The sequence below is a fragment of the Cyprinodon tularosa genome, unplaced genomic scaffold, assembly GCF_016077235.1.
Source record: "Cyprinodon tularosa strain WSP-4 unplaced genomic scaffold, ASM1607723v1 ctg1314, whole genome shotgun sequence".
In the NCBI taxonomy this organism is placed as follows: Eukaryota; Metazoa; Chordata; class Actinopteri; order Cyprinodontiformes; family Cyprinodontidae; genus Cyprinodon; species Cyprinodon tularosa.
Genome location: NW_024038131.1, coordinates 53,153 through 80,636, shown reverse-complemented (window position 1 = coordinate 80,636; position 27,484 = coordinate 53,153). Strand labels below are relative to the sequence as shown.

Sequence of the window (27,484 nt, the reverse complement as noted above, 5' to 3'; positions counted from 1 at the left end):
TGTAAGAGATCCGTTACTCACTCGTTAGAAAATCTGAAACAGTGAGCTGCAGACAAGAGCCACCTATCCGAGATGACTGAGGCGCCACAAGCATGGCCAGTTGTCCGGTAGTGAAGGCTGACCTGCCAGGGCCACTCTCCAGTGTCTGCGTTCTGCCCTCCTACGATGCGGTTCAGCTTGTAAGGCCTGGTGCCGCAGTCTTGAATTCAACAGAGATTTGTTACAGAGAAGAAATTCAAAACAGCAAATAATGAGAATACATTAACAGAACATTGACAGATGCCAGTCATTGCCGTCACTGCTCTTGTTCATTAAAATATAATAATACACCTTTAGGCTTAAACATAGGAGATGTAAAATCAAAATATGAAACATGATGCATTTCTCAAGGAAAATTCGAAATAAATTCCCATGGCCTGGGGCTGTTTTTCCTAACAAACAGCCCAACATGCTGCACGACTAAGCAACTATAATCAGTATCACTGACAAGATTAGAGTCAGCTTTGGCAGTCTAAAACAGAAAAAAGAACCCCGGATTGAAAGAACAAGAGATTTTGAGAAATATCTCACCACAGATAGCTTCATCTGAATTATCAGAGCAGTCACTGACACGGTCACATTCAGCATTCACCTTGTTGATGCATTGCCCGCTGGTGCATTTAAAGCTGTAGTCAGAGCACATATTTGGAGCTGCAAAAGGCGGTGAAAAGATAGTGAAAACAAATGTTTAACAGGGCAAATACTGTGCAATTAATGAGAAGTAAATGTGAGGCTCCAATTCAAAATGAGAAGTGATTGAGGAGCAGATTAAAGTGAGCATTGACTGAGATTAAGGCTTAATATGCCCCCTTATTCACAGAAGTGAAAATTTGAAGAAAATTCAAGGAATAAATAAATAAAAAAAGAGCACAAAGAAAAAATACTTTGAACTAAGATAGCCCAAAGCGATACATCTCTGTTAAATCCAACAAAACGCTGAGGCTGTACTGTAATTTTTATCAATCTGAAAAAATCATCTTGTAGCAGAAAAAAAACTGGTTATCCACTTACAGCTTTCGCATGAGGCCTCATCACTTCCATCCTCACAGTCCTTCAAATTATTGCAGATAACGTCTTGGGGAAGACAAACCCCGTTTCCACATTTCCACTCATTTGGCTCACAACCGGCTGTTAAAAAATCAAGTTTAAACGGAAATTATATTGACAGAAAGACAGCAGGCTTGCAGCAAATACATTTTTCAGCATCCATATTCACTTTTCTTGCAAGTATTTTAGGATTTAAAGTGAGATATCTCTGCAGCTAGCCCAAGGATCAGTGACCATACCACATCAACACTAAACATTAGCTTGTTATTGATAATGTAAATCCCTTTATTGTTCCACAATGAGGAAATTTGTTCTCTGCATTTTGACCCACCCCTTGGGGAGCAGTGGGCTGCCATTGTGTGGCACCCAGGCAGCAATAAGGGCTTAAGGGTTTTGCACAGGAACCCAGAGTGGAGGATAAATAGCACTATATTTATCAACATGTAAATTGTTGATCTTTCATTTCAGCTATGTGATAAAATCCCTGTTTGATAGAGAAAGACAAAAGGCCAAAAGCAATGTGGACAACAGTACTAAGACCATATTAGATTCCTTGGTGTATTAGTTGCTTGGTGCTGGCCATGATTAGGCTTTAGAATGAGGTCAGTATGCAACTGCTTTTAGAAATGATCAGAGGCAGTTACAAAGGTACCAAATAGCCATGACTCATTCCTAACCCGAAACTGCTCCTATAAACCACAGACTTTTGCTCAGTTTTTCTGAAGCTATTTCCAGTCAGTTGCTATGACCTAGATAACTGAGAATGTACAGCCATGCTGCTCTAATGTTACTCTAAGCTGAATTCACTACTAGACTTACAGTCGGCTCCACAATGAAACTTTCTGGTTTCAACAAGGACATTTTGTTCAAACTCAAACTAAATGATGGGTGCAGCTAGTGGCTAAGAAAACAATACGACACTTGGTAGTAAACTTACAATCACACATAAATTATTTACAATGTATTTGTAACATGAAATTTATTATTTTTGGAAAAACTTCTCAATGCCAACCCCTGGTTCAGTCCGCCTGCTTCACCTCCATCATATAGCCACAGACAACGTTTCATAAACAAAGGCAGAGACGGCGAATCAGTGATGTCTGGTAGAGAAGCTGATGTCTAAGAAGACATCCAGTAATGGGAAAGAACTGATTTTTATCTTATAAGCAATTGATAAAAACTCATTGTAATTTAAGAACTAGTTTGAGAATCCCCTTATAGTGATGTTAACATAGCCAGGTGTCAAAGTCAGGATCATAAAATAACTCTGGAACACTGAGGAGAGTAGCATTACTTACTGCAGTGTTTCTCATCACTTCCATCTCCACAGTCGTTCACCCGATCGCAACGCCACATTTTTGGCTTGCATAAACCATTACTGCAGGAAAACTGTTCTTCTGCACAACCTGAAAGAAAATTTATTTCCATAAAAAAAAACAAATGAACATGAACAAATATATACAAATCTGCATTGACAACAAATAAAAACCATTATGGTCAGTTATTACTTTTCTGACAAGTAAAAATTGAATAGTTTTATAAAATATCAAGGTGCCTGAATTAGACATAAAGGCCAAAAAGAGTAGTTGCTTACAGAGATTACAAAGGATTATAGAAAAGCTTGGTCATATCATTGTCAGACGTGTTAAATTTTAAGATTCCTGGAAGTACAAAAGTATGCATTACATTTGGTAAAGTAAACCTAATTGCTTAACCATAACAACTGAATAATTTATTGGAGGCTTTCATTTTTCTAAGGAGATAAATGTCTGTATTTTGGTAATTGAAACCATAAGTTGTGTTTCTGAAGTTTTTGTCAAATGCTGTCTTTGTGACCTAAAGAGTTGACACATATGAGTTATTTTAAATGATTCCTCAGGCCAATATGCAGCGCTTGACACTATCAATGCTCGAGCAGGCCTCCCCTCTTGAAATACCATCTATGAAAGTTGGGAGAAGACGCACTGTTGTTATGTGACCTGGAAGAATATATCGCCGAACCTAGAAGCCTAGCGTGGACCCCAATCAAAAGACATGCAAGGCTGGCCGGCTGAGTGTTTGGTGACTTTTGCGACAGGTATAGCACCCCCTAGTGGTCAAAATTTACATGGTGTGTCCTTAAATTAAGCCTATACTTGCGTGAAAACCTAGAGGGTTGCTTTAAGGAGCGAAATAATCTTGCACGATCAACTTACTGCAGCTCTTCTCATCGCTCAAGTCGCCGCAGTCATTCCAGCCATCACACTTTAGTTTTTTTTCGATGCACATGCCATTTCTGCAGGCAAACTTGCCAGGACAAGCTGATCACATGCACAAAAGATAAGATCATAGACAAAAGTGATACAGTCAGTGAGATGAAAGCAACAATGTGTGTACAGCATGTATCAAAAAACAGATCAAACAGAGCTGATGTCAGACAGAAGAGATACTCTTGTCTAACAGCTGCAAATAAAACATAAATACTACAACCATTTGCTCATTAGTCTAACTCCTTTATTTCACTCCTAAGGTTTTCAAGTGGGGATAAATAAACTGTTTTTCCTTGACAGTCCATCCTTTTGTCTTTCAAAGCAAAAAAATTACTACCCATGAAGGCGCTGGCCAATAAAAAATAAGAATTAACTTACGGTCATTAGGATCAAATTCATTGTACTGTGCAAAAAAGCCTTTGTCGGTGTAGGACTCATCGGAGTGGAACTTCACCTCAAGAATGTTGGAATCACTGGTCAGAGCCAACGACGATAGTTCTCCACAATATCTGAAACACAGAACCAATAAATTTAAAATGTGACTGGGTTTTAGTACATAATGTGAGGTGACAGAATGTTTGTATTCAGGCAGTGTTTTAGGTTACTCAGTAAAATAATATGACCAGACAGTCAGTTGAACAAGTAGTATTAAATAGGAAGAAATGTAAAACTAACAAACATCTTTTAAAATCCAAATTAAGGGCACTAAAAACTACAATGTCCTACGATGTGTTTGACTCCTAATTAGGCAAAGTGCAAAAATGTATTTCAGGCTCAAAACAGAGTAAGTAAACCATATTAGGACAAAACCTGTGGCGTATACTATTTTATTAAATGATAAACAGATAGCTGGGCTTTTTTTGAGATATATATATATATATATGTGTGTGATGTTACAGTCCGAATCTATATATTTTTAGTGAGTTAAATTCAGTTGTTTATGTAATATAAGCAAGAGCTAATTACATTACCATGTCTATGGCATTTTCAATGTAAATTAGCATTGTGCTGTCCGCTAGCCTACATGAAGTTTTTCTTCTTGCTTTTAGCTCATTTAAGCTATTTGTTTCTCATTAGTGATGTGTAAAGCATATATTGTCATCACAGGTAGATGTCCACAGTGAGACATAATCTAAAAAAAAAAAATATCACAATATATGATTTTTTAAACTATTTATTTGTATGATACAGCTGTAAAGTAGACATAATCTAAAAACAAAAAGCATACTTTTTTTTAGATTATGTCTCTCACATTGGACATGCACCTACGATGAAAGATTCAGACCCCCCCCATAATTCAATTATACTTTAAACTTTAAACTGGAATGGATTCTTACCGTTTCCCCATAATTTCCACATAGTCCTTATGACATTTTCTAACATCTACATCAGGCTCCTTCATGCGGAACATCTTGAAAGTCACACGTACTTTTTTCCCTTGAGAGACCTGTTGCAAAAAATTTAAATAAAATACAGGTGAATCATTTGTAACATTTCTGACCAAGCATTTTACCCCAATGCACAGGGAGCATGCCTATACATCAGTGTGCACCCATTATCAGAGCATGCAGAAGTCTTGAATTTTTATCATAACAACTCTGTGAACTTTCAGTGACACATGTATACAAAAATTGCACTGATTTGTTAGTAACCTCCTTATTTTGGATGACATGCATTATATACATCAGGAAAAAAAATGCAATATTTCTGCACTGTATTCTTTGTTTGCAGTTAGAAATATCACACACTTCTTGTGGTTCTGGACAAGGTTTGAACATGCTGCAGCAGGAGTTTTCTTACCACTCCTCTACACAGATTTTCTCTAAAGGTCTGATTTATAAAACACTACATAAAATCTAATTTGTTGTACAGTGTGAGCGGTAGCTGCATGCAATGACTGAAAAAAAAAAAAAATAGCACAGTGCATGCCTGGCTTAAGACTTTTCCCGGGATCACAATGTCACAGGATCGGCTTAATGCCCTGGCCATGCTCTCTATGGAGAAGAACCTAACCAAAACCATCCTTACGTCAACCAGTCATTGAGAAATTTGCTTCTCTCAAGGATAGAAGGGCAAAATTTAAGTACAAAAAGTAAACCTGAACATGAAATTCTGTTTTGTTTTTATAAATTATTTTAAATTGTTGTTTTTTTGTTGTTGCATTCATATAAATACACTGGTGTGATAACTTAGTATATGTTTGATTGTTTTTTGGTACTCATCTATTTTGATTTTATAGCCCCCCTTGGAGAAAAATCTACCAGCAGCAACTGATTCAGAATCTGATGTATGGGCCAGTCATTTCAACAAGTACATTCAATATAGTGGACAGTATTGTGCTGTGGACTCGCCGTGTAATCTTACACTTGTGGTTTTAGACAGATTTAAATAATTGCTGTTATAAATATTTGTTGTTTTGGTATAGATGGCTGGCTAGGTAACTGGGAGCACAGTAACCTAGGCCAGTGATCCATCAAATCTTAAAGACAATTTTAGCCAAAAGGTGCAGAACTCATCTTGCCAAACTACGGTAAATTAGTTGGGCTTTTCCTTGGCACAAAAACTGTGAGCCATATACTGCCCCAAAGGACCCATTAGATAAAAGGTCTCACAAACCTTAATGGTCCACTTGCAGTCAGTGGCAGGAGGATAGAAACTTGGATGAAGTGGAGATGTCAGATTTCCATTGACTTCAGATAGGTCACCTCCACACTCCTGGGCTAAAATGCAGTATTGTTATTATGCCATTGATTATTTGACAGCTTAAAGACATCTGGAAAAATGGAGCAATGAAGTAATGGGGAATGATGATTCTGCAAAGTCTAAAACCAAGTGAGTAATATAACAAAATAAAAACAGAGTAAAATTAATCCTTAAATGCAACTAAAACACAGACATTTAAAGAAATCTCAAAATATCGGGCAGTGTGGGGTGAACAAAGGGGGGCTGGAGCACCTGCCCCCGTTACCAATTGCCGTATTGGTAGATATATAACTTTTGGAGGTTTTATTTTTTGCTGTTTCGTGTTTTTTGAAACCAAACGTCCTCTGACACCTAATGAAAACATATAGTAATAATTTCATTTATGAATTTGTTTAGTTAAAGAAAAAAAAAAAAATATATATATATATATATATATATATATATATATATATATATATATATATATATATATATATATATATATATATATATATATATATATATATATATGTTAGGCATGTAGACATGGTCAAGACAATCTCCTGCAGTTCAAACAGAGCATCAGTATGGGGAAGAAAGGTGATTTGAGTGACTTTAACGTGGCATGATTGTTGGTGCCAGAAGGGCTGGTCTGAGCATTTCAGAAACTGCTGATCTACTGGGATTTTCACGCACAACCATCTCTAGGGTTTACAGAGAATGGTCCGAAAAAGAAAAAACATCCAGTGAGCGGCAGTTCTGTGGGCGGAAATGCCTTGTTGATGCCAGAGGTCAGAGGAGAATGGCCAGACTGGTTCGAGCTGATAGAAGGGCAACAGTGACTCAAATAACCACCCGTTACAACCAAGGTGGGCAGAAGAGCATCTCTGAACGCACAGTACGTCGAACTTTGAGGCAGATGGGCTACAGCAGCAGAAGACCACACCGGGTGCCACTCCTTTCAGCTGAGAACAGGAAACTGAGGCTACAATTTGCACAAGCTCATCGAAATTGGACAATAGAAGATTGGAAAAACGTTGCCTGGCCTGATGAGTCTCGATTTCTGCTGCGACATTCCGGTGGTAGGGTCAGAATTTGGCGTCTACAACATGAGAGCATGGATCCATCCCGCCTTGTATCAAAGGCTCAGGCTGGTGGTGGTGGTGTCATGGTGTGGGGAATATTTTCTTGGCACTCTTTGGGCCCCTTGGTACCAATTGAGCATCGTTGCAATGCCACAGCCTACCTGAGTATTGTTGCTGACCATGTCCATCCCTTTATGACCATGTACCCAACTTTTGATGGCTACTTTCAGCAGGATAATGCGCCATGTCATAAAGCTGGAATCATCTGAGACTGGTTTCTTGAACATGACAATGAGTTCACTGTACTCAAATGGCCTCCACAGTCACCAGATCTCAATCCAATAGAGCATCTTTGGGATGTGGTGGAACGGGAGATTCGCATCATGGATGTGCAGCCGACAAATCTGCGGCAACTGTGTGATGCCATCATGTCAATATGGACCAAACTCCCTGAGGAATGCTTCCAGCACCTTGTTGAATCTATGCCACGAAGAATTGAGGTAGTACTGAAGGCAAAAGGGGGTCCAACCCGTTACTAGCATGGGGTACCTAATAAAGTGGCCGGTGAGTGAGTGTATGTATGTATGTATATATATATATATATATATATATATATATATAAAATAAAAACCCTTGATGCTGTGTCTGGTTAATGTCTGTGTTCGGGACCAGTTGAATTCATCTCAGCTTTTAACAGTTGTTCTGCTGGCTCCCTACTGCCAGAAGCAGTTCACAGCTGAGTGCAAAGCAGCCGGGGTGAGGATCAGTCATTTCAAGCCTGAGGCCATGGCTCTCAGATAATAAATATTGGCTTGACCTCTTCAGGTTGAAGGAGGGGTGGAGGGGTACAAGTATCCTGGGGTCCTGTTCACAAGTGGCAGGAGAATGGAGTGACAGATGGATCGGGTGGCTGCAGTCATAATGTGGACACCATCTCTTGTGATGAAGGGGTAGCTGAGCCAAAAGACAAGCTCCCGAAATACCGATCTGTCCATTTTCCTATCCTAAAATATTGTCATAACCAAAAGAATGAAATCATTGATATAAGCAGCTAAAATTAGCGTCCTTTAAAGTGTGGCAAAGCACCATCTTAAAGATAGGACGAGGGGTTTGGAATACAGCTGCTTCACCACATCAACATTGAGAGAAGTCAGCTCCCTCAGGAGGGGTTCCTGACAGACAGCATATTCAAAAGTGCATGTTTTTAGTCCAAACATGACACTGATAAATCAGAACTCTACTTCAGCCTTAACTTACAGGTAGTAAAACTCCACTACTGCAAATTCATTGTCAAGGAAAATAATTTATATTCTAATTTATGTAAAGTAAAAAAGATAAAAGGAAAAAGAAAAATTAGCATATGGAATATTATATTTTCATTAAATAGAACATGTATAGGAGCCATAATTTTAATAAGTACATTAAATGTTAATTAAAAAAAAAAGCATTGCATAGTATTCATAATATAAATTTGACCCATAAAAGTGAGTAAATGGAAACCACGGTAAGAACTCTTAATTTGTGAAAATGTACCTTTAGTTTTGGGGATGATTGTGTACTCTGCTAGAAAGCCTGGCTTCTGAACATCGGTGTCAGCAATGAAGTTAATAAGCATGATGTTACCGGATGACACAACGCTCAGGAGGTTAGAGGGAGGCCTTTGGCCGCATTGTCTGGGGATAAACAAGGAAAAGCAACCTTTAAAAACAGGTTCCAACTGAGTTATAATAATAAAACACAAATAATTTCAATGTGAATCTATAAGACAAATAGTAATTCATTTGTTTTTTATCATTCAAGATCGATCCCTTAGTACATTGATTTAACATAAAGAATAAGAAACAAACAATATCAAAGCAAGATTTGTCAGGGGAGAAAATAAATAGGAAGACTACAACCAGCACTAAACAAAATTGCTTTGGTGGATTTTTTAAATAAATATTTGTTAAATTAAGGGAAAAAAATGATTGAACATGCTGGAGGAAAAGTCACAAAGGTATAAATGACACTGAAAGAGCAGCAATATATCTACCTCCTGTAGAATATCATCACAGAGCATCATATTATAGTCCTTGTAAACCTTGGCACCTTGAATAAAGCTTATTACTCAATAGTGTTATTTAAATAAAAGGCATTTATCACTCAGTAAAGCTGTTCTTTTTTTTTGCCATTGGCTTCAGAGTTTAAAATCGCATGCAGCTATAATTGATGTTTCATTTAGAATCTGATAGGTTAAAAAACAAAACGCCACAGACAAAACGCAATTACAGCCAGTAGTGTAGTCAGATCCTAGTTGACACTTCTCATGAATTTGAAAGGAGAGGTGTTTCCGAGTTAATTTTTAATCTCAGTCAGGCTGAAAGCAGCTAATAAAAAGGGATGTATATAACATAAGGCTACGCAGAAGTAAATGTTATTACAAAACCAAAAAAAAGTAATAAAGAGGAACAGGTTCCACCTGCATAAAAACAACTTAAATCTAAATTCATTGTCAAATACAAAGTATTTGACAAAAATACGGGGTTGTCATGTGAGAATCACTAAAGGTCCCTCACATTGAAGCTGTCATGCATTGTTAATGCATAAGAAAGGAAGGTTATCTCTGCCATAGATTTACCAATGCAGAATAACGAAATATATCTATAGTTGGAGTGTTGTTTGTATAAGTGCAGGAAACAGTGAAGAAAAAACACAGATTAAAAATAGCTAAATTGTATCCATGTGTATAGTGACTAGAAATAGTAATCTTTGTACACCCTAAAAATCCAGAAAGTGTGGCAGGAATTTATGCCCTACAATAATTAACATGGCTCCTTGAGTAATCCAGTAAAGTTAAAGATCGGTTCTTATTCCATGGCCGGGACAAAGCCAAACAGCTCTAAAGTTTAACAATTGGTCAGAGCTTTTTTAAACATTTAAAGGAAACTAAGAACCTGGCATTGATCTCTCAATAACTGGAACAAATTCTTCAACTACTTCTATTTTGAGACATCCATCTCAGTCCGCTACCCTTTGCTTGTTCCACCAGCCCTAAAGCCCGGTGACACTGTGCGATTTTCAGTGCGATTTTTCAGTCGTGCGAGAATCTTTCAATCGGGCCGACTTTCAGCCTGATCGTGAGTCGTGTAGTGTACAGAGGGTTACGAGCAGCGATCAGTCTCTCACGACCACCTCCCGATTAGGAATCGTGAGGTTGAGAGAATATCAAACATGTTTGATATTCTACCAACCGGCGTGGGCAAATCGCTCAGGGCGCATGCGCAAATAAGGATTCTTCTTTTTATTCTTCCTCTCAGATGTAAACACAGCAGCATGGCAGGGATGCAATGAGTGAAATGCAGCTCCGTCTGAAAAATTGACGGACCACAGCAGCTTTTTCCAAATACGTCGTCCCCCTTTCTTTCTAGGACCCTCAGCACAAAATTGCACAAATTGACAAGGCAGCGCGGTTCACTATAGTGAGCTTAATGTCCCCCTTCTATTTGTTTGGCTTCAGGATATACAGTAGAGCTACAGAGCAGCTCCATCTCACTGCGTAGCTGAGTCTGATGTGGTTTTTAGTCATACAGTATGAGCAGGTAGATCGCATCAGAGCGTCGGGCCGAACATAAATCGTGAGCTGCTGCTCACACCGTACGACTAAACCCTGCGTTTAGTCGTACGGTGTGAGCAGCAGATGCATGCAACAATTGAAGAAGAAAAAAATCGCATAGTGTAAGCCAGGCTTAAGAGAAACACTAAAGAGGACTTTGAACAAAAGCGCCACAATTTTAAAAGCTCGCTTTGAGCATGTCAAGAAAGATCCCATCTAAAACCATGGTACTATGCAGCCATTGAGCTGCTTGTCTGTACAAAATGTTGGTTCCACTATCCCTCAAATTCTCAGTCTCCGTCCTCTATGGAGGACATGAGGAATATCTTAAGAAGATCCTCCAAGTTTTCCATCCAACACATAACATTACCTTCTGCCCCCTCCCAATAATACAGCCTGTGGTGACTCTTTCCTTCCTGTTCTGAATTGTGCCAAGGTTTTTGCATATATTTTTTAAGCCCAACAAAATATATATATATATATATATATATATATATATATATATATATATATATATATATATATATATATATATATATGTCTCTAGATTCCTTCTGTACCTTAGATTCCACTTCTTTAAATACTTTTAGAAATCCCAAGAGACAATGAAACCACCTCTACTTACAGTGTGATGGCCTGAGAGTCGTCAGGACTCAGAGAATCAAAGATTGAGACAAAGTCGTCCTTGCAGTCATCTTCAATGTGGAAAAATGGAAAACTGACAGATATAGTGTTCTCCTGTGAGGCGCGGATTTGCCACTGACAATAAGACTGTGGGGGGTAAACATCGGGGTACCCTGGAGATGAAAAGTTTTGTGCATCTTCAACTGCTTCCAGACGGAAGAAACAGTCCTCTGAGAAAAGGAAGAATATTGTTCAAATCAAAAATATTATAAGACAAGGGAAAAGTATGTCATAATTAAGAAACAAACTCAATTTTAGAGAATTTCTAATAATCCACATAAAGTTTTTAATTTTGCAAACAAATCAAGCACATGGTTCTCTATAATTATAAAATAAGAACAGAGCAACTGCAGTACAAGACAAGCCAATAATTAGTTGCAGACTGGCAGGGGGGTGAGCATCTAGCCAACCGTAAAATGACACCAGCGGGTGATTGAAACTGGACATACTGCACTCACCTTCTGTGGGTGTCCTGGCCATACGATGATCTGTTACTGGAGACAGAGACACGGGATAGGGTTAGAGGAAAGATTCAGGAGAAAGGTTCACAAAAATTGTGAAGCTGATAGAATTTAATTTAAGAGCCTAAAATATAGGGGTCGCACATTTTCAGTTCCATTTCCCTGCAGTTAATAGAGCTAGTGATGGTGCGTAGCACTTTCTGCTTCATGTCACCTTACTGTACAACAGCAACTCATAGATCTTTTTCCAACTATCAGGGACAGCACCATCAAAAATGCACCAACAAAATTATTTTAAAGTGGACCAAAAAACCGCAGAGTCACAAGGCCTAGTGATCGGCTTATTGCCAGGACATCAAGAAATGCTGGACAAGTGCTGAGGAGACAGAAGGAAGAAAAATGTTTCTCATTGCTCTAAGGCCTGGAGCCTGACTAATATTATCAAGGGATCCAAACAACATAAAGTGTGTAATCTCTTATGTAGCACAAGAGGATGGAGATCTGTCATATCTGTTATTGTCCTATAAACACAACTAAGAGCATTCCACTATGATATGGAGAGTAGAAAGGAAAGCAGTGCTCATGGAGCGTGACAAAGACCTTATTTAAATATTTCATCCAAAACATGTTAAATTTCCGGACTGTTCAATGTAATAAACTTAAGCCAGTTAAGGCTAACATAGAAACTTTAACCTAAACACTTAATTCTAATCATACTTACGTGAAGCAGTGATTTCGGTCACCCTGATTTCATTACTGTTTCTCTCTAGGCTTTGCATCTTAATGCTGTTTTCCAAGACATCCAAAACCCGCTCCTCAGATACCTCTTGTACGAGCTCCAGGCTGGTGACTGGAATATCAAACTGGGACCAGTAATAGGCAATAACTCCCTCACTGTAGTTTAGAGATTAAAAGGGGAAAAAATGACAGATTTTTTTTTTTTTTGTATTCTTACAAGGAGAAGGGTCTAATATTGTGCACAATACAAGGATTTATGATTTATAAGAAATTGTTTGACCTCCTTTTACACGATAAAAATGCAATATATCTAATTCTTAGGAACCTCTTACCTGAAGGCAGTGACTGCAGATCCTGTGTAAAACTTGCTAAGGATTGGACCATTCTGGTAGTATTCACCCAGCTGTGGTAACAAACAAAAAGGTTATGGCTTATTTCTAAATTTCTTGTACACCTTTTTAATATCCAGAATGGTCCCCAGATTATATGGAGAGAATTTTTGTTTTAAAGTAGATTTGAGTCTGTACAGCAACATTTATTTATTTATTTTTTGTCATTCATAAATAAGATTTTGTGCTGATTTAAAGTATCAGTGTGTCCGTAAAGCTGGATTTGTATTTTTTTGTAATTTGTAAATAACGCTTTATGCTTAACTTTGGGTACTTATAAATGCGTGTTCGAAAGCCAATACAAATATAATGAATTTATGAAAGTACCATAAAAATATATAAATATAAAATATCTGATATTTATGAATTTAAAAAGGTTCAGACGCATACAAACGTTTCAGTTCATGTGCACAAACGATATAAAACTCAAAAACAACACAACAGTTAAAACAAATCAAATTTAGGTTAGGAATTGTTTTTTGAAGTTTTTCAAGACATACTTCACTCTTTCAGATTCGTGTGTCTATGGAGTGTTTAAATGCTGGTATAAAGCTGGGTCATTCTAGTTTTATTCGGAGTCTAATGGGTTTTTTTTCCACTGAACTTATTTCACTCTATACCTGTGCCGAAAATGCAAAGATGATTTTCTGTGGAAAATAAGAAACCTCAGCACCCTCTAGTTATAAGACATAAACTACATCTACTTTGTATTATTCCATGATTGTTTACTTACATGAAAGTGGCAGCAATGTATTAAAATTGAAGACATCTGGGATACTATACTTACGAGTGTCTCCATTTTTTTAGCCAAAGCCTTGAATTCGCTGCTAGACGTATCCTCCAGCTGTTGGTCATAATCCACACCATCAATCTTCATATGACCACTGAAAAGCTTCACTAATGGTTTTACGTGCTTGCTTACAGTGGAATCACTATCCTCTTTAACTGAGAGAAGAAAAACACAGTAAGTTATTTGATCAACATAATGCTTTAGGATGAAGGGAAAACTTTTTTTTAAATGTCCCTTGGTTTTAAAGTACGATCGCTTGTTTTGGCTCTTATGGAAATTAAAACAGCCTCTTGAATCAAGATTATGTTTATGGAGATTTCAGAGGCCTTTATAATCAGCCACTGTTTAAAAGACAAGAAAAGTGCCACAGCTGGTGACACTTTCTCCTCTAGATTATTGAAAGGCAACGTCAGAGATGTCAAATGGGCTAAATAATTAGAAGTTAAAGTCCAAGCCACTCTTATACACTCATACATCAAAGAACTTTGCCTTCACAGCAATGTAAATGACTCACTTTCCATTGTGAGGTGTTGTGCCTATTTAGCACGAAAGAACTCTATCAATGTAAATACATTAATCTCTCACTTCAATTAAAAGTATATTTGCTGTCAAGTGCCCAAAACAACCATCCCTGTGTCTCCTCCATTTAATACATTAGGAAATAAACCGTCATTACTTACAGACAAAGAACCAAATGAGGAATCCTACAACAGCCAAGAGGACAAAGAGTCCCACAATGCTGCCGATCAGGATGCCAGTCCTCTTTGACGATGCCTTCTTCTCTTTGCTGGTTAGGAACACTATCTGCTCTTGGTGGCCATTTTGGCCCTGTGGAGAAAAAAAAAAAAAAAGGAGTAATATTAGTTTCATCCTGAAGACTAAGACTAAATCTAAGATGGAAAAACAATACTGATTACAGAGAAGTATGAATTATAAAATAATTTTTAACATTGACTAATATATCCGTGTATAAGCTGTATACATACACACCAATAATTATAGTGATTAAGTATACCAGCATCTAGTCAGTCATTGAATATATCAATATCCATAAACATCTCTCAGCTTTGTAGGGCTGTTGAAATTGATTATGTATCTGTTAATTGCGTTTTCTGATATGATACAATCACCCCAAACCATATTTACCAATGTGAAAAGTTGAGCATTAATGTATTAAATGAGCTAAACTACATGAAAATGGGGGTTTTTCTTACGCTACATATCTGATAGTGAGGAAATGTGACTCTCAATGCGCTCACAGCCTTATCTCAAGAAACAAGGAACATTTCTGCTAGCTTTCATGGACAGGTGAACACCTACTCCAAATACATAATTTAATACAACCAACATGAGCTCGGATTTCCCTGCTGGACAAAAATACAGAAATATTGTAAGAACATTATCTAAACAATAATATGTTAGTTTTATTTTTTGAAAAGTTATCCCCCTCCTCAAGTCCTGACGTGAAAAGTCTGTTGATTAGAACAAAACATCCCTCACAATGCCAAATAATCTGCTGCCGTTTTGGTTAAGCCAAGTACAGTAGGTGGTATGACAGCAAAGATGAGGAACACATTTTATACGCCCGAGCTGCCAATGTCTACCACCTACTGCTTATTATGTACATGAAATTATATATTTTCATTTAATGGTTAAGAATCTTTCTATTGCAAAACTATTCAGCAACACAATTTCTTTCATACTCATAACACTGAGGGCCCTGTTACACTTTGCTGATTTAGATAGCCCGACTTCCCAGAATCTCCTAAAACGCTGGCCAGTGTTGGGGAATAACGGATTACATGTAACGATGTTATGTAAATTAATTACAAAAAAAAGAGTAACTGTAATTCGTTACAGTTACAATGAGAAAATATGTCAGTTACAGTTACTTCCGAAAATATTAAGATTCACAAATTTAGTTACATTTTTTTAAAAATATAAAGAAAAACCTTTGCGAAATATGTCATGATATTTTATTGCTTCGCGCCCTGTATCGCCCTTTCCCGCCACGGCTCCTTGTCTCTATTATATTTGCCACTCTGATGATCCATCCTGTGCTGGTGGAGCCTCCTTGAGGAACAGCAAGCGAGCGGACGGTTCTATTTCAGCTCAAGCAGCGCATCAAACAGTGATGGGCAGTAGCGCCGCTACATGTAGCGAAGCTATTAGTTTAACTACATGTTCCAGTAGCTTGACCGTAGCGTCGCTGCTTTATTTATCAAGTAACTTTCCTGTAGTGACGTTATTGCTTTGATCAAGTAGCGACGTAGCGTCCACAAACGCTAAAAAAATCCAGGGCATAACTAAGAAATGAAACCAGGTTTTCTATTTTAAAAGAACACAGTTATTCGTTGGACATTCATGCATGAGCCTCTATTCTGCCTCTTCTGTGTGTATCTCCCAAAACATGCGCATGTGCACGGTAGTGGAACTCAAAGAATGACACACACAGAGCCACACACACAGGATGGAGGAGGAGACAGGAGCAGAGCGAGAAGAGCAGCCAACTGTCCCTTCCACACCGTGGCCTTATCTTCAGAGATTATGAAACTTGTTGAATCCTCAGATTAAAAAAATAAGTGTACAGATGTCTGCTTTGCAATAAAAAAAATAAATAAATAAATAAAAAACTGTTGTAACCGTCCAGGACATCCAACACCAACCTGAGAACTCACATTCAGGTGTATCACTAATTTCCCTCCTGCAGTATGCAAGGAGGGAAATTAGAGTTTAATAAGGTGACTAGAGATGTCCCGATCCAGGTTTTTGCACTTCCGATCTGATACCGATATTGTTTTTGGACTTCCGATCCGATACCGATATTGGCCGATACCAACCTATCCGAGCATGTATTTAAGTTTAAGTTAAAGTATTTAGCCTTAGTTGTAAGACTCATGTTGAAAAGGGTTTTAGTACTCTTGATAACATCTAGCCAGCTGAATTAGGTGAGATTGAATAAAACACAATGATTGGTAACAACAAACTTACCTGTTTATTAAGAGATAAACTGGACAAAATTATGAATAGCAATCTGAAATTGCACAGTGAACAGTAAAACCGTAAACAGTTAAAGGTGCAAGTATTACTGTAAGTTTTAATAAAAATGCAAAACAGACAAGAGTGGAAAATAGTCTATTAACTTAGAATCAGGACTCTACTCTTGAAAAAAGACACTGCTTAAAAAAAAAATCTGTGCAAATAATAGTGAACTATTACACAAAAATGCCTTATACTCCCCAATCTCCTCCACACCTAGTCTCCATCTACACATCGTGCAGGATAAAATAATCCCACACGGCTGACATTTTCCCCGCTATCTTCCGATTCACCTGTTTTAATGGTTAGGCCGGGAGACAGACCCAAAAAGACCTGTGGGTGTTTTGAAGGTGTTCTGGAAAATGCGGACCGGGTTTGGGGAACACTGGTGCAAAATAGTGGAATGGATTGTTTCAATCGGCGAAACTGTAAAATACGGACCGGATTTTTTTTTAAAAACTGGATCGGCAGTCTGGATCGGCATTTTTACATGCTGTGCCGATACGCCTTTTTTGGCCAATATCGGCGTCCGATCCGATACGTGGATCGGGTCGGGACAAGCCTAAAGGTGACCGCTGTAGGAAGGAAGTGGTTTCTGAACCTGCTTGTGTTAGTCTGCAAACTGCGTAAATGGTAGAGCCTGGGGGAGGAACAGAAAAGTGTATGGCCCGATGAGAGGAGTCTGAGAAAATCTTACATGCCTGGTGCTGGCATCTCTTCTTGTGGACATCCTGTGATTGCCTGTCAGCAGTTCCCTCTCAGCTTAGTGCTTTTTTAAGGTTCACATTCAGTTCTCAAAAATTAAATGTTGAACATGGGTCAATACTCATTAAAACCTTAAAGTAATCAAAAGTAATTAGTTACATTACTTTTTTAAAGTAATCGAAAAAGTTACACTACAATTACATTTTAAACAAGGTAACTTGTAACTGTAACGGATTACATTTTTAAAGTAACTTACCCAACACTGACGCTGGCATATGCTAACGTTGCTTGTATTTTTTCAATTTTGGGCATATACATAGTGATTTCATGATGCGTCCAGAACTTACGTCCAATGAAAGCCTAACTTATGCATAACACATGGCAGCATAATGCCCATGAATTGATGCACAAGCCACTGTCCTAAAGGGAGCAGCGATGTGCCCGGAGGTGCCTGGTCTGCATAAAAAGATGTCTTTGATTGTGATATTAAACTGGCTGCTGTTTACCGCCCCCCCAAAAAAAAACTAAATAAAAAGAAAAAGACAGAAAGAGGGTTTGCAGTCGCAGCAGATTCAGCGTCATGTCTGCAAGGAAGTTTGTTGGTCGTGGCCGTTGGCGTGAACACAGAGAGGATCCATCACACTAACCTTGACGCTCACCCTATGATGTGGATGAAGTCTGGAGGAGTTCAGATGGTTTCCACCTGTGAACCCCTTTTCATACCAAAAAGCTGCCAATACGCCATTATACAGTAGCTGTAAGTTAGAATCACGTTCAGTGGTCGTCTGGAACATGTCAGATACGTTGATGTACGTTGGAAATAAGTTCTTGATAAGTTACACACAAGTTACTCATAGGTTTTGGACCATGTAGACACCATGACTTATGAGTAACTTACACTTAATGTATGTCAACGATCAGATAACTTACCGGTAACTACTACTGATGTATGGCATACGCTGGCGTACTTGCCATATGTCGATGTGTGCCAGCATTTTTCAGCATTCTTCAGCGTGCTCATGACTTATACAAAACCTTCCCATAACTTATCCAATGCATACCAGCGTTTTTGCCAGCTTTTTTTGTGCGTTAGGCATATGCTGGTCTAAATTGTCATGGTGTGAGAGGGGATTTACCATCAAATGCAGTATGGCCAAGAAAAGATGTTTATTTCAGTGCTTAACTGTTTATTATCTGAATAAGCTGCCAGCTGATTAATATGCTCCTTGGTTGATTGCATCACAGTGTCGTTTAAAACTGCACTCCAGGAAAGCACACCTTGAAGACGAAGCTGGTAACAGGACATTGTCATTAGGATGTCCGTGTTAAAAAAACTTGAAGAGTTAATATGTCCTGTCGATGATGCAGGCAGCTTAGGGCTGAGCCTCTGTCATTCCAGTATGGCAGTTGAAAGAAATGCGACAGTTTGGACAAATGTGCAGGGACAAGCTTTGGCAGGACACATTTTCTCAGAATCTGTTCTGAAACACTGATATGCCTAAAGGCTTCGTTATGTTTGACACAAGTACCTCCCTTCCTGAGAATGAGAGCGTCTGCAGCTTTTACCCTCCATGAGACTTCTCCACTTATAACTAATATTCTGGCCAGCTTCAGGGTGTCATGTATAGCAGAAACTGCAAGCTTGCAACAATGCATGAGGAAGGCAATAGTAATTTGTTTCCAATAGATTTTCAAAGCCTGTTAATTATAGTGATATCTATTGGCTAAAACAAGACAAGGCATATTTTTGTGAAGTCTTGCAGACAGGAGCTGTTATAATTTTCCTAAGTAAAAGGTGCAGGTATTCTTACAGAACTTCAGGCAGAATCTTAAATTATGTAATTTGGCTTTCAGGACCTCGGGGACACATCAAGTATAAATCAAGCTTATAAGACCCTAAAAACTCCTTGGCAACGTGCTTTACATTCGTTCAGAAACTAGGGGATGAGTGAAGAGCTTTGGAAAAATACAACCAGCGGCTTTAAAAAGCACTTTAAGAAATAAGTCTGTTGTTGATCTCTTAAGTAGGTATAAGGAGAAAAAAAACACACACACACAATGAATGAAAAATGAGTGAAGACCCCAGAGTGCCACATGGAGATTCTCTTGAATATTAAATAAATGTGTCAGATCTGTTGCTTGATAAGACGGGGGCTCAATTAATTGAGTCTGGATGATAACTCACGGCAATTAAGCCCCATCCCTGCCCAGTTCACACTACTACACATGCTCTCAAATTGCAATCTGTAACAGCAATCAAGGCCCAGAATGAGGTAAATCATTAGATAGGGCGTCAGCAAGTTCCCAAACGTTCTTCTCCATCAATCATCCTGATCAGGGTCTAATTGTACCATTATATACACACCTTATCATATCCCACTCTACTCTAATTCATAGACTTACTATCTCTGATGTAAACTTTGAGAAGTGTCCCCTAAAAGTTTTACTTAAGAAGATACCACAGGATGAGTGCATGAAACTAGTTTTCATTTCCTTGTTCCTCTGTGGTCTAACCAGTCTGACAAGATGGTAAGAGTGCAAAAAAAAAAGGGGGGGGGGGGGGAGTTGCTCTGACTTGTGAGTGAGATTTAGACATTCTCTTAAAGGTCTCTCATATATGACATGCCAATACTTAAACATAGTGTTTGCCTTAGGGTAAAATCATGATTTTCCTTTTCTTCTCAATTTAAGCTCCCACACTCCTGTTTCTCAGCAATACATACTTCTATCATATTTTTTTCTATTTATTTAATCCCTTATTAAACGATGTGTAGCCATTTGCATTTCTACTGCGATTATTGCATGTCACCTCTATTGTTCTTGCAGTGCTGCACTTTTAAGGAACACGTTTGTAAGTGCCCTTTAAATGAAGAAGACACCAACATCAACAAAATATTTTTTTTAAAGTCAATTCCCAACATCGCTGAGGTGTGATACTATATGTTTTAATGTATTTCATCTGTATCACTGGAAACATTCTATCATACCTTGATAAGTGTCATGGATTAAAAGTGTGTACTGTAATGTAACTACTACTAACAATACAAATCATTGTAACTAACATTTTAATTATTTCTGATAACCCCTGACCCTCCTAAGAACAAAAACATTAAGTCAGCTTCACAACCCACTGCTTATCTGACATCCATCAGCTCAGACATCTTCCATCGCAGAGAGGGAAGAATTTTAACATTTTTCAGAAGTTAACACTTTGGTAGTTTGATTTCTGTATATAATCTGCCATAAACACTTATGATTTCCAATATACAGAGATGTATAACTCTCATTAAAAGACAGGATATGTTGCTCCCTCTGTGCTTTTTTTGTATTTTTGTAATTTAATAAGGCTGTTTTAAGGTATCTCACTGCCAAAGACAAAATACAAGTATAAAGCTGCCAAAAATGCTAAGGGACACCAAGTGTCAGAATAATCCTATTGATATATGACAAAAAGAGGAGTTGAGACAATGAAACTTGTATATATTTATCACAAATGGAATCTTCTTTTTAATGTTCCGCAATGTCAAGATTTAAGGATTTTTTTAGTACTATTTTCTGGCCTAAGTACATAACAGTCACCGAGTGTTTAGAAGTAGTTTGTCTAAATGTACCTGAGGCATATTTTTTAGCAACCTTTGGGGCTGAAAAATCTCCTGATCCGTTTTAAAGATTAACGCCTTCTTCGATAGTGATTGCAGCATTTGACAATTGAACCACATTGATTTCTTGGAACTGAAGCTTTGATTTATTCACCTGACCTAACCTGCTATGTTATCCAACTTCCAATAACTGACGAAAGGTTTTATTATTTCCCCTACAGACAAAAGAGAGAAGTAGTAAATAATAGGTTGAGGTCTCAGACTTGCCATTTCTATGTATTCCAGTTAGGCAGATTCTGCCCTATTTTACAAAAGTGCTAGTTCTGCAAGCATTTTTTTAAATATTTTTATTTGAGTATAAATGGTATGGAAGTAAAATCCATCAGCCCTAAAATCAGTTCAGTACTTTGCAAAGATTTAAAATGTATGAAAGAAAAAAAGCTCTCGGCTTTACTAGCAGTTGTTAAAATGCAGCGGCTCCAAACTATGTCAACTAAATACAACCAAGTGACAATACTAGTTGTTCTACATTTATTTCACAACCAAGTCTTTCATCACAGCTGGTTCCTGGGAGTATTCTAATCCAAATCAACTGAAATCTTATTCAGCTCGTATGCAGATTTTGAAACACCACAAATGACTGCTATCTACTGAATACACAAAGCAGAGGCATACCTCTTATGTAAAATACATGGCATTAAATTTGTGTGATTTATTCTTGAGTTTGGTTTAATTTCTCATAAAAAGCAAAGTCAAGTTGAAGAATTAGAATTACCTTACACATTCAAACATATTGATAATATGAACACATTTTTGTACATGCTGAAAATCAAAGCTGTCAAAAAACATACCTAGTAATTAAAACAACTGCTGACTCCACTGAGGAATAAATTAGGACATCCCATAGCTCCCTAGCTGGTTTCAACAACACTTTTCACATTAGTTAGAGGGTAAAAACATCAAGAATCTGCATTCTGAACAAGGCTTAGCCCTTTTTAAAACTAAGGCATTTAGCAGTGTGTGTGAACTTGACTGTTGGAGCAAGTAAACAGCAGGGTAATATTGTAGGACCATACTGAGGCCCTTAGAAGGACGTTGCAGCAGCTTAAAAGCCTGGTCATGAGATTTAAGAGGTTCTTGAAATAATTTGAAATCAGCCGCACATTGAAAAGGTGCGCTTCAAACACCATTCACTTCAAAGATGTAAAGATGTAAAAAATGCAAAGATGTCACAGCAGGCTTGCCACAGTTGATGTGAAAGTGCCTCTACCATCTAAGTGCATCCTTTCATATCTGAGAGGAGCTTTAGATTGACTTCTGGTGAATGGAAGTTTAAAAGAGATTTTTTTTCTCAAATAAATAAATAAAATAAAGTCCAAACTGAAGATCACTAGAGAAAACACTGACAAAGACTGAATTCTTTGGGCATCAGAGTGGATGACAGGTTTGTTTTAACCAAATAACAGTTTTCTAGACACACAAAAAATAAAATAAATTTACATAAAAGCCACTCCAACTGTGAAGCATGGGGATGTTTCACAATCTGGGAATCCTTTTGCTACAGTTTAACAAGGCCAGTTAAACATCATACCATGCAACACGTATCTTAATAGTGTTTACCTAAAGAAATTTAAGAGAATGACGATCCAAAATATACCAGTGTATCAGCTAATGGGCTGGCAAAGAATTAAAAATTGAGAACTCCTGGGTCCAATCCCAAACCGTCCCCTAAACTCCCAAGCATTAACTTCTAATTTGAGTGTTACTGCAGAGGCTCCACCCCTACAAGGGCAGTCCCAAACAATGTAGTGGGTAAAACAAGTGGACCATCCAGCCCTTAAATAGAGGGTCTGCTTCACTCAGACTCGCTGGAATTTGACAGCAACTGTAACTGCAAAAGAATTTCAGAGGAGGCATTCAGATCTAAGTTCACCTGGTTTGCTGCATTTTTTCACACGGACACACAAGACAGGTAAACAAGACGATATTAATTCCAAAAGGGAAGGTCGTCTTTGAAATATTTTCATTTGACTGATTAGAATTAATTTTAAGAAAGAGGCAAATGTTTGATTACATGTCATCCTGCACCACATAGCTTTAGCCATGCACATGGGTTGTCACTGTGTTGCCATAGCAACAACTTATTTTCATATCCAGTGGAGGTAAGGGGTCATCCAATTCTCATTTACCCCCCCCCCCTCAATCCAGGCAACCTGACAACTGTGAGTGTGACTTCATTGGGAGTGATACTACATAGAAGAGGCAGTGGATAGGGAGCGGCTTGGGGTTGGGCCACGGAGTGACGAAAAGCCAAGGAGAGACATGAAACATTCTGCACGTGCAAGAAATCACCCAAACACTTCAAGGTGAAAATCAAGGACTCTTAGATGGTTACAAGAGGAGGCTTCTCACTCATGATATGCCAGCCAAAGGAGGTCACCCAAGCTATTAAGAAGTAAAGGTGTCCTTACTTTTTCCTCAGTTCAGATCTATTCAGGGTTTGATAAGAACAAAATAGTACCTGTATTGAAATTAATTTCGTTTTCAGACAAGAACAGAAAATATGATTAGATATATGATGATAGTGTTTAACAATTAATTATTGTAGCTACCTTCTTTTTTATGAATATAATAGGTGAGAGATGTAAATGTAGTAACTTATTCACCTTAGTTTTTGTAGTCAGCAAGGCACAAGAAAGGACAGGGTCTCGCCTCAATGATCTACTAGAGGCCCTTTACGAAATCAGCTTTGTTTATTCTGTGAAACTGGACCATAGATAACAGTACTCATTGTGAGAGACCAGTTAAACCGAGTTTAATTTGCTTTTAAACTGTTTAATCATTCTCCTGTTTGAACTGTTTGCATGGAGCTGTCAGCTAAATGTTGCCCCACCCTTTGATTTCAACAGCACTCACCCAAAACCTTAATGATTTCCTAAACTTAACACAGGTAACTCTGGATGTTTATATGTTCTTCTACCCTCTTCTTATTCAAGAGTTTCTCATGAAACGAATTATAAGGGGAGAATACACATAATCTATGCATGTCCCTGAACAGATTGGCCACTAGGTTAAGTGGGCAAAACTTAACCTAGAATTTAAACGGGAACAATGCCTGTTTAAATTCTGAGCTATAAAAGGCTTTATACTGAGGCCATTACTGTGCCTTTGTAATGTGTGACTCCTTTGCAGTTTTGCTACTGACACCACACCGGGACACTTTGTGGAAGAACAATAACAACAACACATTCCTTGCTTGTATAGTGGCTTCCTAGAGGCTCATTGGGGTTTCTAAGAAAGAGTTGAATTCAACTCTGCCTGTACACGCCCTACAGTGTCCCATGTAAGCAACTTTGTAGTAGGAAGGTGTTTGTTTGATTAAAAATAAAAAAGTGGCTTCCATGTTTCGTTTGTTCGTCATTGAAAATAGAATTAATCTGTAAAGAAAAGATCCCGTTAACTCGTATTTATAACAAAATATCTGATGTACCACAGGGAAGCTGCAGTGTTGCTTGACACCATTAGTGTGTGAATTTGTGTGGGAATTGGTGAATGAATGTAGTGCAAAGTGCTTTGATGTTTTCTGATTTAAAAGGGTGCTTTTCTAAGTAAATGAATAAATAACAGTCTTTACTAGCAATTTTTGGTACATTCAAATTAAATGTGTCTCCTAAATTTAATCCATGATGGCTGCTGTGCATCATCACGTGAATGTTCTCAGGTTCAGGGACCCAAAGCGGCCTGCTAAAAGATTTGAACCCGGGGAACGTACCGCCTTCTCAGAATGTTAGTGACCTGCTATAATCAGCAGTTTGTGACTCATGTCACACAAGGGTCGGTGTGTGTGTGTGTGTGTGTGTGTGTGTGTGTGTGTGTGTGTGTGTGTGTGTGTGTGTGTGTTTGGGGTGGGATTTATAGGGTTGATGCAGCCTCAAAAGGCGAGACAGATACTTTTTCTTAGAGACATGTAGATCGGTGCCTTTAATATATATTGGTTAGAAATCCTAATAACAAGTGAGGCGCCTTTACAGAACCAACAAGAGAAAAAATATATAGTAAACTGGCTGCTGCCACACAGGCTGTGCAATAGATGGGAACAGAGCACAGGAAGAAAAGAAAAAAAAAAAAAAAAAAAAGAGTACTCTTCAAATAAGGAAAATGTTGCTTGAAAATTAAGTCAGATTATGCATATATTTATTTTGTTTGTGCGTGTATTCACTAAACACCATTGGAAATCTCTCAAAATTCAGAAAGCAAATGCCATTACCAAGAGGGCATAATGTCTCTTAATACTTTAATTAAAAATAGGTCATTATGATTAAAACTCACAATTACAGATCTGACACAAATTTGGATATAACCAATTATATTGATAGAGACCAATCAATCTTAAGCAAAAAGTTAAATTTCATCTTGCTTTATAAGGAAATAATAAAAAAAGTTAACTTTCAGACTGTCGTCCTTGTCAGAAGGGATCCAGTGTGTTTATGGAAGGATAGGTGAGGTTCCAGGTGGAATACCGGAAGTTCAGCAGTGACAACAAACTGCAGCTACAAACTGCTACAGAATAAATATTTCAGACTCGTTTCCTCTGAAAACCAACCAGCGCGGAGCAAACAGATATTTAAACGTGTTCCAAAGTTATTGTCCAGGTCTCTCTTGTTATATATTTCATCCCAACAGGCTACCTGGCTAAAGTAAAGGAAAAAAAGTCTCCACTTACGTGATATCTGGCAGAGCTCATTTCAACAGACAGGCGGAACCTGAATCCAACAGGAAAAACTCTGCAGCTTGTCTTCTACCTTAAACCAACACTGCAGTCATTAAAAAACAAACAAAACAAAACGTAGTCCTTCGCAGGTTTATCACAACCTTTTCCTAGCGAACAGAGAGCTTGAGACAGCCAGAAAAAAAACCTGTTGCTCACACGCCTTGAGCATAAGCCCCGCCCACAACACCTGCCGTGTACCTGGCCACCAGAAATCCATGCCTGTCTAAATTCAACTCAGTGCAAATGGATCAGAATCGTAATAATGCAGTGGATGACATTGATGTGAGAATTGTGTGATTAAGATTTTAATCAGTCTTCTATAACAAGTACTTTTAAGCTAGATAATATTTCTCAATATATATATCTATATATATATATATATATATATAGATATATATATATATATATATATATATATATATATATATATATATATATATATATATATATATATATATATATATATATATATATATATATATATAATTTTTTTTTTTTTTGTAAAATGACTTTGAAATTACTTAATTTAAAGGAACCCCAACACTTAACAAATCAAATAAAATGAAGTTGTTTTTAAACAGTTATTGCTGGTTTCAACTAAATTACAAGTGATTACACGCTTTTTATTTTCAATATGAAAAGATCTGTATTAAATGTAAATTAGTCTTGTCTTGAAATACAAGACATTTTTATGGTATTAGTACACTGAAAACAAAAACTAAACTCTCAAATGTTCACACGCCTCTCTTAATCTGCGTTAGTGAGCACTTCTCCTTTGTTGATATAATCCATCCGTCTCTTAGACGGCCTGATTAATACACAGGTGGGCCAACTATTGTCTCAGCTTTCACTGTAACTAACTGTACATACTATTTTTCACCCCATTAATCTGAAAAGCAGATCAAAACTCATCCGCTTACACATTTCTTTCCTAAACATTACTTTAGGTAACATAGAAAGTATTCATGATCAGTGTTTCTATGTTTCTTCACCTCTATCTTCTCAAATCCTCATTTGGCCGAGGCAGAAGGCCATTCAAACTCAACTTTGTTCTGCTGGAGGTTTTCTTCAATTAAAACAGTTTTTTTCCCCAATCATCCATTGGTTTTGCATGCATGCTTGGTGTCGGAGATTATTTCAAAGTCAAATCTGCATTGACACTATATGCTCATCCAGGAGGAGTTAAGTCTGCAAAATAAATGGCACGATGCAATCAGCTGGGTTTCCTTAGATTGAAAACTTTTGGCCAATCTATTTGTCTGATTTTTTTCACCTTAGTGTCAAAGCGCACCAGATCTTGAATTTGAGAAAAAAGATATGAGGACGGAGACATGACAAAAACATGTATTCAAAAGTATGGATGGTTAGATATATACAGTAATGTCCAATTAAAAGCAGTGTATTTCAATATAGTCTTAATACAATACGATCATGTGGTTTTACCTGGTAAAATAAAATTGTTAAATGAAACCAGTAGACCACATTATATTCCCTAGATCTAAGAGAGCAGGAATATTGGAAAGAACCAACCTATTTTAACAGGAAACATACATTTTTACTAGGCTTAGCAGTAAATGTGTTTACCTCTCTTTTCTAGCAGTGTGATGAGGGCTT

At 37.7% G+C, this 27,484-nt stretch overlaps 1 protein-coding gene across 1 annotated transcript; it reads right to left on the bottom strand.

Annotated features, from left to right (window-relative positions):
- LOC119778314 (suppressor of tumorigenicity 14 protein homolog) lies at positions 1–26,024 on the bottom strand. The gene is made up of 16 exons (XM_038277485.1): positions 25,823–26,024; positions 14,437–14,584; positions 13,754–13,911; positions 12,910–12,980; positions 12,561–12,733; positions 11,837–11,872; positions 11,320–11,548; positions 8,636–8,775; positions 5,952–6,055; positions 4,673–4,782; positions 3,714–3,844; positions 3,282–3,386; positions 2,385–2,492; positions 1,051–1,167; positions 571–690; positions 1–199 (listed from the first exon to the last, which is right to left on the bottom strand). The coding sequence occupies exons 1-16, from the start codon at positions 25,841–25,843 to the stop codon at positions 18–20; spliced, it is 1,953 nt and encodes a 650-aa protein (XP_038133413.1). The 5' UTR covers positions 25,844–26,024; the 3' UTR covers positions 1–17.
- Positions 26,025–27,484: the final 1,460 nt, after the last annotated feature.

Coding starts and splice junctions, on each gene's coding strand:
- LOC119778314 (XM_038277485.1), bottom strand. CDS start 25,843: ATGAGCTCTGCCAGATATCAC. Junction 3,845..4,672: donor GTGGAAATTATGGGGAAACG/GTAAGAATCCAT, acceptor TCTGTGTTTCAG/ATATTGTGGAGAACTATCGT. Junction 200..570: donor TTCAGATGAAGCTATCTGTG/GTGAGATATTTC, acceptor GTTGAATTCAAG/ACTGCGGCACCAGGCCTTAC.